Below are 17,500 nucleotides of genomic sequence, written 5' to 3' on the forward strand. Positions count from 1 at the left end.
TATATATATATATATATATATATAGAGAGAGAGAGAGAGAGAGAGAGAGAGAGAGAGAGAGAGAGAGAGAGAGAGAGAGAGAGAGAGAGAGAGAGAGATGAATGTATGTATATGCATATGCATATGCATATATATATATATATATATATATATATATATATATATATATATATATATATGTGTGTGTGTGTGTGTGTGTGTATGTATGTATTTATGTATGCATGCATATCTGTACGTATGTATATTCATATGCACACATATACAATATATGCGTGTATGATAATTGTCATTCTTTCATGTAGACCCATTTGTCGATACCAAAGTACTCTGATCGCTGTCATAAATATCGATGTTACCAAAGAATTTAGTTGCGTTAATATTTTCTTCCTCTTCCTTTTCTTATTGACTTCGTCGTCATTATTCACATTTTCTTTTCTTTTTTCTTTGTTCGTTTACTGTCAAGGATCACATGATCAAACTATCGCGTTCTTCTTCTTCTCATTTTTGTGTCTTCGCCTTCCATCAGTTTTTCCTGAATACGAGAACGAGTGATTCCAGGAAGCGAAAGGTGTAATTAGAGTATCACGATTTTCATTAAATTCATTCTTGTTGCTGACGTATAATGTAGATTTTGCTTTATAAAAGACGTGATTTACATTCACATTTTTCGACAACGTTCATTCATCAAAATATTCACCGTACATTTTGCTTTATTTCCGTGGTTATCAATTCCCATACATTTCTCGTTTCAACGCGTCATGACAAGTTGCATGACAAGGATATTTGATTACAAACGCCCACATTTGCACCATACTGTATATAAACTCGTCACTGTATTATATTATACTCGTCACCAGGGACTATTTACACTTATGTGGACCTTGCTTGCCACTATGATATCTATATAGTCGTTAATATACTATGCAAATGCTCGTCACTATACGTTTCGCTGGACTCTGATGGACTCCCTCCCTCCCTCCCTCCCTCTCCCTCCCTCCCTCTCCCTCCCTCTCCCTCCCTCTCCCTCCCTGTCCCTCCCTTTCCCTCCCTCTCTCACCCTCTCTTGCTCCCTCTCTTCCTCCCTCTCTTGCTCCCTCTCTTGCTCCCTCTCTTGCTCCCTCTCTTGCTCCCTCTCTTGCTCCCTCTCTTGCTCCCTCTCTCCCTCTCCCTCTCCCTCTCCCTCTCCCTCTCCCTCTCCCTCTCCCTCTCCCTCTCCCTCTCCCTCTCCCTCTCCCTCTCCCTCTCCCTCTCACTCTCCCTCTCCCTCTCCCTCTCCCTCTCCCTCTCCCTCTCTTTCTCTCTCTCTCTCTCTCTCTCTCTCTCTTTCTATATATATATATATATATATATATATACATACACACGCGCGCGCGCGCACACACACACACATATATATATATATACATACACATATATATATATATATATATATATATATATATATATATATATATATATATATATACACATCTTCCATTCACTCTTGCACTTTATCTATAATTCTATCTATATCACTTTTATTAATTTATCTATTTCTTTATCTCTCTCTCTATCTATTCCTTCTTGTCTCTCTTTGTACCTGTTTCATCATTCATTATTTGTGTCCACTACATACTCACACGACTCACCCTACACAAAAAATCATCCTCACCCCATACACACCTCACATAATTTACACACACACACACAATCCCGACCTCACATTGACACGCCCACCCGCTCCCGCCCACACAGAAACCTTCCCCTTCCCTGATTCGCTCTTCACCCCCGCAGCCCAAGTTGACCCCGCAGCAGCTGGCGAGTCTCCGGCGCGACCTGACTTCGCTCTCCTCCAGGATGCAGGACCTCGAGGCCGGCTCCTCCCGCACGGGCCGCGAACTCCGACTCCTGAAGAAGGTGGCGCAGAAGGTGGAGGACCAAGTCAGGGAGAAGGAAATCATTAAGGATATGTGTGGCGTCTTCTTCCCCTGCCACAGGAGGAAGCAGCAGCCCTTGCCTCCTGCGCCTCCCACGGTCCTGCTGGGGAGGCTGTTGGACTAGGAGGGGGAGAGGAGGGCCGTGGGAAGGGGGGGTCAGAAGGTCAAATCTAATTCGTGGTTAACATGGGACTATTGCAAAAAACATTTTGTTGACCCTTTTTGTATCTATATTTGATAATAAAAATCTAATGATTCACTGTGTATTCCCTTACGGTTTATTTACATGGAAACATTATGTAACAAAACCATAATATATATAAAAAGCAGTTTTGAACAATAATATTGGCAATACCAACTATACACAAAAGATGTATAATGAAATAAAATATACACAACCGCAAAATTAAAAAACTAATAATCAAAACATTTCGAAGTTATCTGGAATCCTCATCATACGAATCAAAAGACTACATGGATTCTCTGCTTAAATGTTCATGATGATTCTTCGTCTATTTGTCTTCTCTTACAGTTTATATTATGTTCATTTTTGCATGCACGTTACTATATCTTTTTATTCAACATAGTAATAAGTTTATTGCTGTTTCATTCCTATTTGTATTATTATTCACAAAAGAGAGTCTAGAGATGTGTAGTTGCGTAGTAAGGTCACGTTTGAACAACACCGTTTTTTTGTGACGAGTGATAAAACATAGTAAACACAACTTTAATAAGGCAAATGTATGCGTGGCAGTGGTATGGTTCCACACAACTACCTAAATCAAGAGGGAAGGGCTCCACTTACGAACATTTCTGGTGGAATGAGGCTGCTGCCACGACTGACTGACACCATGCTGATAGTGTATCGTCCTATAATAAAGCTGTGCGTACGCCAGAATAGATCCAGATAATAGAACATGCGATGATAATAAAGCCAGTGACAGAAACATTTACAAAACTGAGCGATGCCTCTGGAGCTCGACGGCAAAAAGGGAGACTAAGAGCACTCGCAGGGCCGGGCATCGGGGTGCTCTTCGTCAAGCGCCTCGCCTGGCGAGCTGCGGCCCTCAGCTCCTGCTTCCCCTGGTGCTGTTCGAGCGGCGGTGAGGCGAAAAGTACCTCCTATCCTCGAGGTTCTCGCTGAGGGCGCTCACCTCGTTCAGGATCTTGAGAAGGAGGTTCTCGGAAGGCTCCTTCCTGCAGGAGCAGCAGCGATAAGGTTCTCCGAGGGCATCCTCGTCGCTGTCGCTGCCCTCCTCGCCGTCCTTCCTCTGTTTGCCGTCCACCTCATCCTCCTTCTGCGGGCCGTCCACCACCCAGCCCACGGTGTACCTCCTCCGCAGCAGAGGGAACTTGGAGTCCATCTCCAGGACGGCTTTGAGCGGCCTCGACAGCTTCATGAGCTCTGTCTGCTTCTTCGCCTTGTCCAGAACCTCTTGCGGGAAGTTCGTCAGGATGTTGATCATGCCGATGACCATGAGGAAGAGGAAGTAGACAAGGACGAGGTTGCTCACCATCGGGTACGGCAGTGGGCTCTCCGTGTTGTTGAACAGGTCGTCGTAGCCCAGGTCGCCCAGCATCATCGTCACGATCTTCATGGTCGCGCGAGGCAGGTTCCTGAAGGAGGCCCTCCCGCGCAGGAGCATGTGGAAGGCGAAGGAGAAGGCGATCACTTGCAGGAGCACGATCACAAACAGCTTGAGCATGAAGCGCAGGAAGTCGTTTATCATGAAGACGAAGACGCCGAAGGTGGGGATCGTGCCCAGCATGAGGATCAGGTCGAACCACGCCACCAGCACAGCCAGCGACCCGCAACTCCACTGCAGGTCCTTCGCGCAAGAATAGAGACGGGAATTCAAGTGGGCGAATAACCGAAAGAAAATAACATTTTCTTTATCAATGGCGCCTATAATTATGTATTTACATAAATCAAATGAAACAGATAAAAGTGAAATATATATATATTCATACTTTTGCTAAATATAGTCTTGTATAGAGGATATTTTTCAGCAAAAAAGCTCTACAGACACTAAAATTAAATCACAGTAGTTTTCCCTTGGTTTATTCATATGAATCCTTCACGCCTCTCTCTCTCTCTCTCTCTCTCTCTCTCTCTCTCTCTCTCTCTCTCTCTCTCTCTCTCTCTCTCTCTCTCTCTCTCTCTCTCTCTCTCTCTCTCTCTCTCTTTCTCTCTCTCTCTCTCTCACACACACACACACACACACACACACACACACACACATACAAGCAAACAGACAAATGCTGCATAGTTTTAGCTGCTTTATACTTTAGAAAATTAAATAGCCTCAAAGGAGTGACCTGTCCCAACCTCTTTCACCCCCGTGACCTGAGAGCACTCCGTCCAGTTGTACAAGAACACTGCAGAGGTCAGATAGCACGCCAATTGCAAACATTTTTCTAGGTTTGTCCTTCGTAGCTGTGGAAGAGATGTAAATGATGAAATTGTAACATGAAAATTACAATGAAACTAATTAAAGGACTCTAGGATAAGCACTACGGTCGTTCAATTGTGAATATTACATCACCCTTTTACGACAAGATGAGTTAAATTTGATAATTTGAATAACGATACGTTTTCATTCTCAATACAAAGAAACTAGCATCAGAAAAAATACCTGAAAAGTGAGAATATTTGGTCATATTCATTCAATTATCTTATCTATCAATTTAGTTATCTATTTTATGAATTATTCCTTTACTTATCTTTACGAATTTTCATTCCGTTCATATGCTTCGATGTATTTCATTACATTCTTCTTCTATGGTCATACATATCGTACTATTTGCTATTCTATTGTTATAAGAATCAAAATTAGATGACAGGCCACGATAACAACGGAAAAGATTGCGAATACTCACGTGATGGAGTTTCTGAGCTTCGAGACCCACTTTGAGGAGGAGCATCAACCAAACGAACTTTTCTAGAAGATTCAGGTTGATCTGGCTCTCCCTCAGGATCGCCTGACGGAGGAGGTGATAAAGAAGGAAGAAGAGGAGGAGGGAGTGATAAAGGAGGAAGAAGAGGAGGAGGAGGAGGAGATAATAAAGGAGGAAGAAGAGGAGGAGGAGGTGATAAAGGAGGAAGAGGAGGAGGGGAGGTGATAAAGGAGGAAGAGGAGGAGGAGGTGATAAAGGAGGAAGAGGAGGAGGAGGTGATAAAGGAGGAAGAGGTGGAGGGGAGGTGATAAAGGAGGAAGAGGAGAAGGAGGAGCTGGCGGAGGCGGAGGTCGAGGAAGAGGAGGAGAAGGAGGAGGTGGCGGAGGCGGAGATGGAGGTCGAGGAAGAAGAAGAGGGGGGCGGTGGTGGATAAAGAGGAGGAGGAGGCGGAGGTGAAGGACGAGGAGGAGGTGGAAGAGTATAAGGAGGAGGTAGTGGAAGTGGAGGAGGAAGAAGTGGTGGTGGCGATGGTGGTGGAAGAGGAGGGGAAAGAAGGAACAGAAAAAATAAGGAGAAGAGGAGGAGGAGGAGGGAGATGAATAATAAGAGGAGTAGGAGGAGGAGAAGGAGCAGGAGTAAGTGGAGAAGTAGTAATAATAGTAAATAATGATAAAGATAATAATAATAATGATAATAAATGAATAAAATAAATATAATCATAACAATACCAACAAACAACAATAATAACAATAACAGCCACAACAACAAAGATCCAACAAACGAGAGAAGAAAATAGACGCACAAGGACTTCGTTAGGCCCGTATCCCGCCGCCTTCCCTTCGGCCAAACACTCGTCGGCCGCGAAGCTGCGTCGGAAGGCGGCGCCGCCCGGCGACCGGCACTCGCCCCGCCCCGCCCCTTCGCTGCTGCATAACTGGCCTCGGCTGATGTTGAATTCTTGCAAGACGTAGTCCCAGTCACTGATGGTTTTGAGTGGAAATGATCATGTATTCTATTTAGCGAGTGGTGATAGTAATTATTATAACTAATAATAATGGTAATATTAATAATGATGATAATAAGAATTATGGGTAGAAGCACAGAGAGCGCATACTGATGCAATAAAATTCACGCTTATAGAAACTTTGAAATCATCTTTCTCAAGTACAAAGGTGATATCCGTAAACATAACGTCCTTGGCGGAGGCAAGGCAACAGAGGCAATGATGCAATCTTTAAACAATAATCCTGGATCCGGATCATGATCCGGATCACCACCAAAATTAAATGAAATCTAAATTAGTCTGACACGCTTCTGGTAAACTGTTCATAATTTTCTGAGTTATCCTGCTAACAAAGAACAAATGATATTCGCCAATAACAATTATGGCATTTAAGTCAGGCTAAGATACTCTTCTGGTAAAAATTCTGCTGAGTTCTGCTGCTAACGAACGAACCAAAAAACAAACGCGACTAAACACATAAGCTGCCTGGCGGAGGCAAAACAACAATCGCATCCACTCTCGACATTGCCGAAAGAGACCTAGCCTTACTAGGCCATCGTGCCGTAGACAGAGAGCGCCACGACGAAGAGAGACGGCAGGAGGAACAGCGCATAGAACACGCGCCAGATGTACCTCTCCCACTTGTAGCTGACGAAGCGCTGGCACAGAGGATGCTTCAGGAGGTCGAGTCGCTTGTGCCTGACGGAGGGGGAGAGGAAAGGCATGAGGTTACGTGACTTTTTTCTTTTTTTTTGGGGGGGGGGGGTGAGGAAAGGCATGAGGTTACATGACTTTTTTGGGGGGTGGGGGTGAGGAAAGGCATGAGGTTACATGACTTCTTGGGGGTGTGGGGGTGAAAAAAGGCATGAGGTTGCATGACTCTTTCTGGGAGGGAGTGAGGAGAATCTATTGTGCTATTGATTATTCCTTGTATTCGAGAGAGCTGGGGGTGGTAGGTATAGTGGTAGGCAAAGATAGATAATGAGGCAGAGAGGGGGGTTGTCAAAGAAAGAGAGATAGAGAAGGGAGGGAAGGAGAAAAAGAAAGAGAGAGAGAGAAAGAAAGGATTGGCAAAGAGAGATAAGGGGGAGGGAAAGAGAGAGAGGAGGGAGAAAGAGAAGAGAAAAGAGAGACAGACAGACAGACACAGAGAGACAGAGACAGACAGACAGAGAGAGAGAGACAGAGAGAAGAGAAAGAGAGACAGAGAGAGAAAGAGAAGGGAGAGGGAGGGGGAGAAGAAGAGAGGCATTGACGAAGGCAGACAGAGAGACAGACAGACCAGAGGCTAAATAACTCTGCGACTCGCATGCACGGACTTGGCCATGAGGCTGAGCGGGTGTTCGTTCCTCCAGGTGTCCTCCGAGTCGTCCTTGAGCGTGGCGCTGTCCTCCAACCATCCCTCAGGAGTGAAGGGGCACCAAGCAGGTCGATCGGGAAGTCCAAGGTCCTCTGTTGAGAACTTCTTAGATGAAGGATTTTTTTATTATTCTTTCGCACTCTAACGCCTCCTCCTCACACTGAGCCTGACTTTACTCATCATGCAGCTGTCTGGTCTCCCTTCATACGCTTCCCCTCACACTCTCACTTCGCTTCACAAACATTTCTCACACTCACACTTCCCCTTCACACACACAATTCCGCTTACTCACACTTCCTCCTCACACTCACTTCCCCCTCACACTCTCACTTCCCCCTCACACTCACACTTCCCCCTCACACTCACACTTCCCCCTTACACTCACACTTCCCCCTCACACTCGCACTTCCCCTTCACACTCACACTTCCCCCTTACACTCACACTTCCCCCTCACACTCACACTTCCCCCCCTCACACTCACACTCGCACTTCCCCCTCACACTCACACTTCCCCCTCACACTCGCACTTCCCCCTCACACTCGCACTTCCCCCTCACACTCACACTTCCCCCTTACACTCACACTTCCCCCTCACACTCGCACTTCCCCCTCACACTCACACTTCCCCCTCACACTCACACTTCCCCCTCACACTCGCACTTCCCCCTCACACTCACACTTCCCCCTTACACTCACACTTCCCCCTCACACTCGCACTTCCCCCTCACACTCACACTTTCCCCTCACACTCTCACTTCCCCCTCACACTCTCACTTCCCCCTCACACTCTCACTTCCCCCTCACACTCTCACTTCCCCCTCACACTCTCACTTCCCCCTCACACTCTCACTTCCCCCTCACACTCTCACTTCCCCCTCACACTCTCACTTCCCCCTCACACTCTCACTTCCCCCTCACACTCACACTTCCCCCTCACACTCTCACTTCCCCCTCACACTCTCACTTCCCCCTCTCGCTCTCACTTCCCCCTCACACTCCCACTTCCCCCTCACACTCTCACTTCCCCCTCACACTCACACTTCCCCCTCACACTCTCACTTCCCCCTCACACTCTCACTTCCCCCTCACACTCTCACTTCCCCCTCACACTCTCACTTCCCCCTCACACTCTCACTTCCCCCTCACACTCTCACTTCCCCCTCACACTCTCACTTCCCCCTCACACTCACACTTCCCCTCACACTCTCACTTCCCCCTCACACTCTCACTTCCCCCTCACACTCTCACTTCCCCCTCACACTCTCACTTCCCCCTCACACTCTCACTTCCCCCTCACACTCTCACTTCCCCCTCACACTCACACTTCCCCCTCACACTCTCACTTCCCCCTCACACTCTCACTTCCCCCTCACACTCACACTTCCCCCTCACACTCTCACTTCCCCCTCACACTCTCACTTCCCCCTCACACTCACACTTCCCCCTCACACTCTCACTTCCCCCTCACACTCTCACTTCCCCCTCACACTCTCACTTCCCCCTCACACTCTCACTTCCCCCTCACACTCACACTTCCCCCTCACACTCGCACTTCCCCCTCACACTCACACTTCCCCCTCACACTCTCACTTCCCCCTCACACTCACACTTCCCCATCACACTCACACTTCCCCCTCACACTCTCACTTCCCCCTCACATTCACACTTCCCCCTCACACTCGCACTTCCCCCTCACACTCACACTTCCCCTCACACTCTCACTTCCCCCTCACACTCGCACTTCCCCCTCACACTCTCACTTCCCCCTCACACTCACACTTCCCTCTCACACTCACACTTCCCCCTTACATTCGCACTTCCCCCTCACACTCGCACTTCCCCCTCACACTCTCACTTCCCCCTCACACTCGCACTTCCCCCTCACACTCACACTTCCCTCTCACACTCTCACTTCCCCCTCACACTCTCACTTCCCCCTCACACTCGCACTTCAACCTCATACTCACACTTCCCCCTCACACTCACACTTCCCCCTCACACTCGCACTTCCCCCTTACACTCACACTTCCCCCTCACACTCGCACTTCCCCCTCACACTCACACTTCCCCCTCACACTCGCACTTCCCCCTTACACTCACACTTCCCCCTTACACTCACACTTCCCCTTCACACTCACACTTCCCCCTTACACTCACACTTCCCCCCCACACTCTCACTTCCCCCTCACACTCGCACTTCAACCTCATACTCACACTTCCCCCTCACACTCACACTTCCCCCTCACACTCACACTTCCCCCTCACACTCGCACTTCCCCCTTACACTCACACTTCCCCCTCACACTCACACTTCCCCCTCACACTCGCACTTCCCCCTTACACTCACACTTCCCCCTTACACTCACACTTCCCCTTCACACTCACACTTCCCCCTTACACTCACACTTCCCCCTCACACTCTCACTTCCCCCTCACACTCGCACTTCAACCTCATACTCACACTTCCCCCTCACACTCACACTTCCCCCTCACACTCACACTTCCCCTCACACTCTCACTTCCCCCTCACACTCTCACTTCCCCCTCACACTCTCACTTCCCCCTCACACTCTCACTTCCCCCTCACACTCTCACTTCCCCCTCACACTCACACTTTCCCCTCACACTCTCACTTCCCCCTTACACTCTCACTTCCCCCTCACACTCTCACTTCCCCCTCACACTCTCACTTCCCACTCACACTCTCACTTGCCCCTCACACTCTCACTTCCCCCTCACACTCACACTTCCCCCTCACACTCTCACTTCCCCCTCACACTCACACTTCCCCCTCACACTCTCACTTCCCCCTCACACTCGCACTTCCCCATCACACTCTCACTTCCCCCTCACACTCGCACTTCCCCCTCACACTCTCACTTCCCCCTCACACTCGCACTTCCCCCTCACACTCACACTTCCCCCTCACACTCTCACTTCCCCCTCACACTCTCACTTCCCCCTCACACTCTCACTTCCCCCTCACACTCACACTTCCCCCTCACACTCACACTTCCCCCTCACACTCTCACTTCCCCCTCACACTCGCACTTCCCCCTCACACTCTCACTTCCCCCTCACACTCACACTTCCCCCTCACACTCGCACTTCCCCCTCACACTCACACTTCCCCCTCACACTCTCACTTCCCCCTCACACTCGCACTTCCCCCTCACACTCACACTTCCCCCTCACACTCACTTCCCCTCACACTCTCACTTCCCCCTCACACTCTCACTTCCCCCTCACACTCTCACTTCCCCCTCACACTCTCACTTCCCCCTCACACTCTCACTTCCCCCTCACACTCTCACTTCCCCCTCACACTCTCACTTCCCCCTCACACTCTCACTTCCCCCTCACACTCTCACTTCCCCCTCACACTCTCACTTCCCCCTCACACTCACACTTCCCCCTCACACTCTCACTTCCCCCTCACACTCACACTTCCCCCTCACACTCTCACTTCCCCCTCACACTCGCACTTCCCCATCACACTCTCACTTCCCCCTCACACTCGCACTTCCCCCTCACACTCTCACTTCCCCCTCACACTCGCACTTCCCCCTCACACTCACACTTCCCCCTCACACTCACACTTCCCCTCACACTCGCACTTCCCCCTCACACTCTCACTTCCCCCTCACACTCGCACTTCCCCCTCACACTCGCACTTCCCCCTCACACTCTCACTTCCCCCTCACACTCGCACTTCCCCCTCACACTCGCACTTCCCCCTCACACTCACATTTCCCTCTCACACTCACACTTCCCCCTCACATTCGCACTTCCCCCTCACACTCTCACTTCCCCCTCACACTCACACTTCCCCCTTACACTCTCACTTCCCCCTCACACTTGCACTTCCCCCTTACACTCACACTTCCCCCTCACACTCGCACTTCCCCCTCACACTCGCACTTCCCCCTTACACTCACACTTCCCCCTCACACTCTCACTTCCCCCTCACACTCACACTTCCCCTCACACTCGCACTTCCCCCTCACACTCACACTTCCCCCTCACACTCTCACTTCCCCCTCACACTCACACTTCCCCCTCACACTCACACTTCCCCCTCACACTCTCACTTCCCCCTCACATTCACACTTCCCCCTCACACTCGCACTTCCCCCTCACACTCACACTTCCCCTCACACTCTCACTTCCCCCTCACACTCACACTTCCCCCTCACACTCTCACTTCCCCCTCACACTCACACTTCCCCCTCACACTCACACTTCCCCCTTACATTCGCACTTCCCCCTCACACTCGCACTTCCCCCTCACACTCTCACTTCCCCCTCACACTCGCACTTCCCCCTCACACTCACACTTCCCTCTCACACTCTCACTTCCCCCTCACACTCTCACTTCCCCCTCACACTCGCACTTCAACCTCATACTCACACTTCCCCCTCACACTCACACTTCCCCCTCACACTCACACTTCCCCCTCACACTCGCACTTCCCCCTCACACTCACACTTCCCCCTCACACTCGCACTTCCCCCTCACACTCACACTTCCCCCTCACACTCGCACTTCCCCCTTACACTCACACTTCCCCCTTACACTCACACTTCCCCTTCACACTCACACTTCCCCCTTACACTCACACTTCCCCCTCACACTCTCACTTCCCCCTCACACTCGCACTTCAACCTCATACTCACACTTCCCCCTCACACTCACACTTCCCCCTCACACTCACACTTCCCCCTCACACTCGCACTTCCCCCTCACACTCGCACTTCCCCCTCACACTCACACTTCCCCCTCACACTCGCACTTCCCCCTCACACTCACACTTCCCCCTCACACTCACACTTCCCCCTCACACTCACACTTCCCCCTCACACTCACACTTCCCCCTCACACTCGCACTTCCCCCTCACACTCGCACTTCCCCCTCACACTCACACTTCCCCCTCACACTCGCACTTCCCCCTCACACTCACACTTCCCCCTCACACTCGCACTTCCCCCTCACACTCGCACTTCCCCCTCACACTCACACTTCCCCCTCACACTCGCACTTACCCCTCACACTCACATTTTCCCCTCACACTCGCACTTCCCCCTCACACTCGCACTTCCCCCTCACACTCACACTTCCTCTTCACACTCACTTCCCCGTCACACTCTCACTTCCTCCTCACACTCACTTCCCCGTCACACTCTCCTTTGCCCTCACACTCACACTCCTTTGCCCTCACACTCACACTTCCCCCTCACACTCGCACTTCCCCCTCACACTCTCACTTCCCTCTCACACTCACACTTCCCCCTCACACTCTCACTTCCCCCTCACACTCACACTTCCCTCTCACACTCACACTTCCCCCTCACACTCACACTTCCCCCTCACACTCTCACTTCCCCCTCACACTCGCACTTCCCCCTCACACTCGCACTTCCCCCTCACACTCTCACTTCCCCCTCACACTCATACTTCCTCCTCACACTCACTTCCCCTTTCACACTCTCACTTCCCCCTCACACTCACACTTCCTCCTCACACTCACTTCCCCCTCACACTCACACTTCCTCCTCACACTCACATTTTCCCCTCACACTCGCACTTCCCCCTCACACTCGCACTTCCCCCTCACACTCGCACTTCCCCCTCACACTCACTTCCCCGTCACACTCTCACTTCCCCCTCACACTCACACTTCCCCCTCACACTCTCACTTCCCCCTCACACTCACACTTCCCCCTCACACTCTCACTTCCCCCTCACACTCACACTTCCCCCTCACACTCTCACTTCCCCCTCACACTCACACTTCCCCCTCACACTCTCACTTCCCCCTCACACTCTCACTTCCCCCTCACACTCACACTTCCCCCTCACACTCTCACTTCCCCCTCACACTCACACTTCCCCCTCACACTCTCACTTCCCCCTCACACTCACACTTCCCCCTCACACTCTCACTTCCCCCTCACACTCACACTTCCCCCTCACACTCTCACTTCCCCCTCACACTCGCACTTCCCCCTCACACTCACACTTCCTCCTCACACTCACTTCCCCGTCACACTCTCACTTCCTCCTCACACTCACTTCCACGTCACACTCTCACTTTCCCCTCACACTCACACTTTCCCCTCACACTCGCACTTCCCCCTCACACTCGCACTTCCCCCTCACACTCTCACTTCCCTCTCACACTCACACTTCCCCCTCACACTCTCACTTCCCCCTCACACTCACACTTCCCTCTCACACTCACACTTCCCCCTCACACTCACACTTCCTCCTCACACTCTCACTTCCCCCTCACACTCGCACTTCCCCCTCACACTCGCACTTCCCCCTTACACTCTCACTTCCCCCTCACACTCATACTTCCTCCTCACACTCACTTCCCCTTTCACACTCTCACTTCCCCCTCACACTCACACTTCCTCCTCACACTCACTTCCCCCTCACACTCACTTCCCCCTCACACTCTCACTTCCCCCTCACACTCACATTTCCCCCTCACACTCGCACTTCCCCCTCACACTCGCACTTCCCCCTCACACTCGCACTTCCTCCTCACACTCACTTCCCCCTCACACTCACACTTCCTCCTCACACTCACTTCCCCCTCACACTCTCACTTCCCCCTCACACTCACATTTTCCCCTCACACTCGCACTTCCCCCTCACACTCACACTTCCCCCTCACACTCTCACTTCCCCCTCACACTCACACTTCCCCCTCACACTCTCACTTCCCCCTCACACTCACACTTCCCCCTTACACTCGCACTTCCCCCTCACACTCACACTTCCCCTCACACTCATACTAACTCCCTTATACTCACACTTCCTCCCTCACACGCACACTTCCCCTCACCTGCCGCGCCTCCGCCCGCATCCTCCTCACACTCACTTCCCCCTCACACTCACACTTCCTCCTCACACTCACTTCCCCCTCACACTCTCACTTCCCCCTCACACTCACATTTTCCCCTCACACTCGCACTTCCCCCTCACACTCACACTTCCCCCTCACACCCTCACTTCCCCCTCACACTCACACTTCCCCCTCACACTCACACTTCCCCCTTACACTCGCACTTCCCCCTCACACTCACACTTCCCCTCACACTCACTTCCCCCTCACACTCACACTTCCTCCTCACACTCACTTCCCCCTCACACTCTCACTTCCCCCTCACACTCACATTTTCCCCTCACACTCGCACTTCCCCCTCACACTCACACTTCCCCCTCACACCCTCACTTCCCCCTCACACTCACACTTCCCCCTCACACTCACACTTCCCCATCACACTCTCACTTCCCCCTCACACTCACACTTCCCCTCACACTCATACTAACTCCCTTATACTCACACTTCCTCCCTCACACGCACACTTCCCCTCACCTGCCGCGCCTCCGCCCGCATCGACGGAACCGAAGTCCGACGGGAAAATCACGGCGCCCCAGAACTTGCTCGAGATCCTGTCGAACGCAGAGGAGACTTTGTCCAGAGCATTCCCGGTGCGCGCCCTTAGCCTCGCCCTCGTCGCCGCCCACGCCCGCGAGAGGAGCGTCGAGTAGAAGTGGAAAGAATTGTTTCTGAGTTTCCTGTCAGGGCTCGCGACTGTGGGGAGGAGGGAAGGGGGTGAAAGGCAATAGGGAAGGAGGAAGGGAGGGAAGGAGAGACAATGAAACCGGCGTTTTCTTTTGTGGATTTTTACCTTTTTCTCTCTTTCTTCTCGTTACTCTTGTCTGTGTATCTTATGTCTGTGTGTGTTTTGTCTGTGTTTGCCTAAACCTCTCTTTTCTCTCCGCATGATATAATCCAATCCATTTTTTTAATCTCCAAGAAATCTAAAATGAAAAGTTCCACCTCTCGCACCCTTTACTTAAACGCCATGAACTTCCACACAAACGTTAACAGTAAACGTTGACGCACCGATCGTCGGGACGGTGAACGTATCGTCCAAGAAGTAGAAGAGGAACACCTTGCAAGACGGGCGACTCAGCACGCAGTTGTCCAGCACGACCTTGGGGCAGGAGGGGAAGGTGGTGAAGGATTTTGGACTCTATTGTACTCTTGAAATAAGATTGTGGATCGTGAGAGATGATGTTGGCAGAGATGGTGAAGATGACAGTGATGGTAATGATGCTTAGATTCCAGGCGATAGAGGAATCATTATCATCACTGATGGTTTCGACTGCCATTTCCGTTACCAATTAGTATTTCTCATATCAATTTGAAATGGGAAATTCTCCAAATTATGTGTGTATTGGGATAAAACAAAAGTCACTCTCCAAACACACTGCTAATAATACAGAACATCTAGACAAATTCATAGTCCACGACCTCGATCGTTGAAAGGTTCACACATGACCCATCCTGACCTTGGCAAGCTCAGGATAGTGAATGATGAGGAGCCGGAAGTTGCTTTGATGGGCGGCGGTGGGCGCGAGGGCGTCCCCCCAGAATTCGCTCCTGACGATCCCCTCAACGGCCTTGCTGGGGTTGGGACGCCCCGGGGAAAGCGGGAGTGGGGGGGGGGGAGAAGGTCACTCATTAAACAATTAAAGATTAAGTACAATAACGTGATTACAAAGACGAAATAAAATACACTCACTATAAAAATAGTGCGCCAAAACGCGACGTTTCCAGCAGCCTGTATGTGTATATTTATAGATGGATAGATAGAAAGATGTACATATATATATACACAAATGTGTGTATATATATGTATATATATATGTATATGTATATATATATATATATATATATATATATATATATATGTATATGTATATATATATATATATATATATATATATATATATATATATATATATATATATATATGTGTGTGTGTGTGTGTGTGTGTGTGTGTGTGTGTGTGTGTGTGTGTGTGTGTGTGTGTGTGTGTGTGTGTGTGTGTGTGTGTGTATGTATGTATGTATATATATATATATATATATATATATATATATATATATATATATATATATATATATATATATAAATATATATATATATATATATATATATATATATATATATATATGTATATATAAATTCACATATATCTACGTGTGTACAGTAAGTATACGCATTGACCAGAACAAGACAGTACTACAATCTAAAAACAGCGCTCCCCCGGCACGCCGCGCCCTGCCCACGCCGTGAGAGCAGCGGGCGACGCTCTGGACGCCGCCGCGCCCCTCGCCGTGCCCTACCTTCGCCTTTCCTGAATGCACCGACTGAGGACGAGGCTCATGTCGTTCTGGCTGGTACTCTGTTCGGCCGCGCTGATCCCGTGACTCAAGTCGCCTGATCCCGAAGACTTGAGGAGTCGCAGCGAGTCCTTTCTCGGCCGATGCTGGTTTCTGGGGGCTCGATGCTGGAACTTCAGCAGGAGGAAGACGAACACGTCATCCCACTTGTTCTCGAAGGCGCGGAAGAGGGGCGTGTAGCCAAGGCAGTCCATGACGTCCAGTTGCCAGCTGGTTTCGGCGGTGAGCATGAGCTCACAGCAGCTTAAGTGTCCCTCGGCTGCGGCGATGTGCAGCGGCGTCCTTCCGATACAGTCGCGCAGGATGTTGACCCTCTTCGCCAGGAAAAAGCGGCAGCAGTCCTCGGCGCCTATTCTGGCCGCGTGATGCAAGGGCGTCATGCCGTTCTTGTCCAGGGCATTGCAGTTGGCGCCGCTCCTGTAGATCAAGCGACAGCAGGCCAAGGACCCGGCTTTCGCGGCCAGGTGCAGCGGCGTCTCCTTCATGTCGTTCTCCTCCTTCGCGGACGCCCCTTTGGCAAGGATGCGACTGCACGCCCTGTCCAACCCAGCCGCTGCCGCTAAGTGCAGGGGCCTGTTCATGCCGCTGCTGATCAGGGAGACATTGGCGCGCGCCTTGATGACCAGCAGGCAGCATTCCACCGACTGCTTCTCCAGGGCATAGTGCAGGGGCGCCATGTCGTGGTTGTCCTTGATGTTGACGTCGACCTTGGTCTTGGCGGTGCGCTCCGTGTCCCGAATGCTCTCCGTGCTCACGTCGAGGCTGAGCCGGCTTCTCTCGCCGTCGGCGCCGCCCCTGACGCTCTCCCGCCCGTCCAGGTCAGAGCTGGCCGAGGTCAGGAAGATCTCTTCGTAAGGGAGGCGCAGGATGGCGGCGCAGCACTCCGGGAGCTTCTTCTTCGCGGCGATGTGGAGGGGCGTCATGCCGTTCTTGTTCTGCACGTTACAATCCACGCCCGCCTCCACCAGGATGCGGCACTTTTCCTGACTGCCACTTTTCACAGCGTGATGCAGCGCCGTGTCTCCGTTGGGGCACGTCGCGTTCAGGTCCGGC

The 17,500-nt window shown here is 50.9% G+C and overlaps 2 protein-coding genes across 5 annotated transcripts in view; one reads left to right on the top strand and one right to left on the bottom strand.

The window, feature by feature from the left end:
• The window catches only part of LOC138859286 (uncharacterized), a 12,379-nt gene extending 10,206 nt beyond the window's left edge, over nt 1-2,173 (top strand). Inside the window, exon 2 of one of the 2 annotated variants that reach the window (XR_011398118.1) lies at nt 1,774-1,913. Coding sequence is in view for 1 of the 2 variants with exons in the window: in XM_070113629.1 (XP_069969730.1) it covers nt 1,774-2,040 (267 nt within the window). In the remaining variant the exon portion in view is untranslated. Of the gene's footprint in view, nt 1-1,773 lie in introns of both variants that reach the window. The other variant, XM_070113629.1, reaches the window with a different exon arrangement.
• The window catches only part of LOC113814241 (transient receptor potential cation channel subfamily A member 1 homolog), a 35,548-nt gene continuing 20,219 nt past the window's right edge, over nt 2,172-17,500 (bottom strand). For all 3 annotated transcript variants that reach the window (XM_070113628.1, XM_070113627.1, XM_070113626.1), the window contains exons 4-13: nt 16,391-17,500; nt 15,551-15,665; nt 15,102-15,192; nt 14,568-14,786; nt 7,137-7,269; nt 6,367-6,516; nt 5,617-5,794; nt 4,797-4,898; nt 4,246-4,353; nt 2,172-3,745 (exon numbers count right to left, since the gene is read on the bottom strand). The exon at nt 16,391-17,500 is cut by the window's right edge and continues 510 nt beyond it. In XM_070113628.1, the coding sequence (XP_069969729.1) occupies nt 2,984-3,745; nt 4,246-4,353; nt 4,797-4,898; nt 5,617-5,794; nt 6,367-6,516; nt 7,137-7,269; nt 14,568-14,786; nt 15,102-15,192; nt 15,551-15,665; nt 16,391-17,500 (2,968 nt within the window). In that variant the 3' untranslated portion in view covers nt 2,172-2,983. The remainder of the gene's footprint in view (nt 3,746-4,245; nt 4,354-4,796; nt 4,899-5,616; nt 5,795-6,366; nt 6,517-7,136; nt 7,270-14,567; nt 14,787-15,101; nt 15,193-15,550; nt 15,666-16,390) is intronic.

Source organism: Penaeus vannamei, chromosome 34, assembly GCF_042767895.1.
Source record: "Penaeus vannamei isolate JL-2024 chromosome 34, ASM4276789v1, whole genome shotgun sequence".
NCBI classification, from domain to species: domain Eukaryota; kingdom Metazoa; phylum Arthropoda; class Malacostraca; order Decapoda; family Penaeidae; genus Penaeus; species Penaeus vannamei.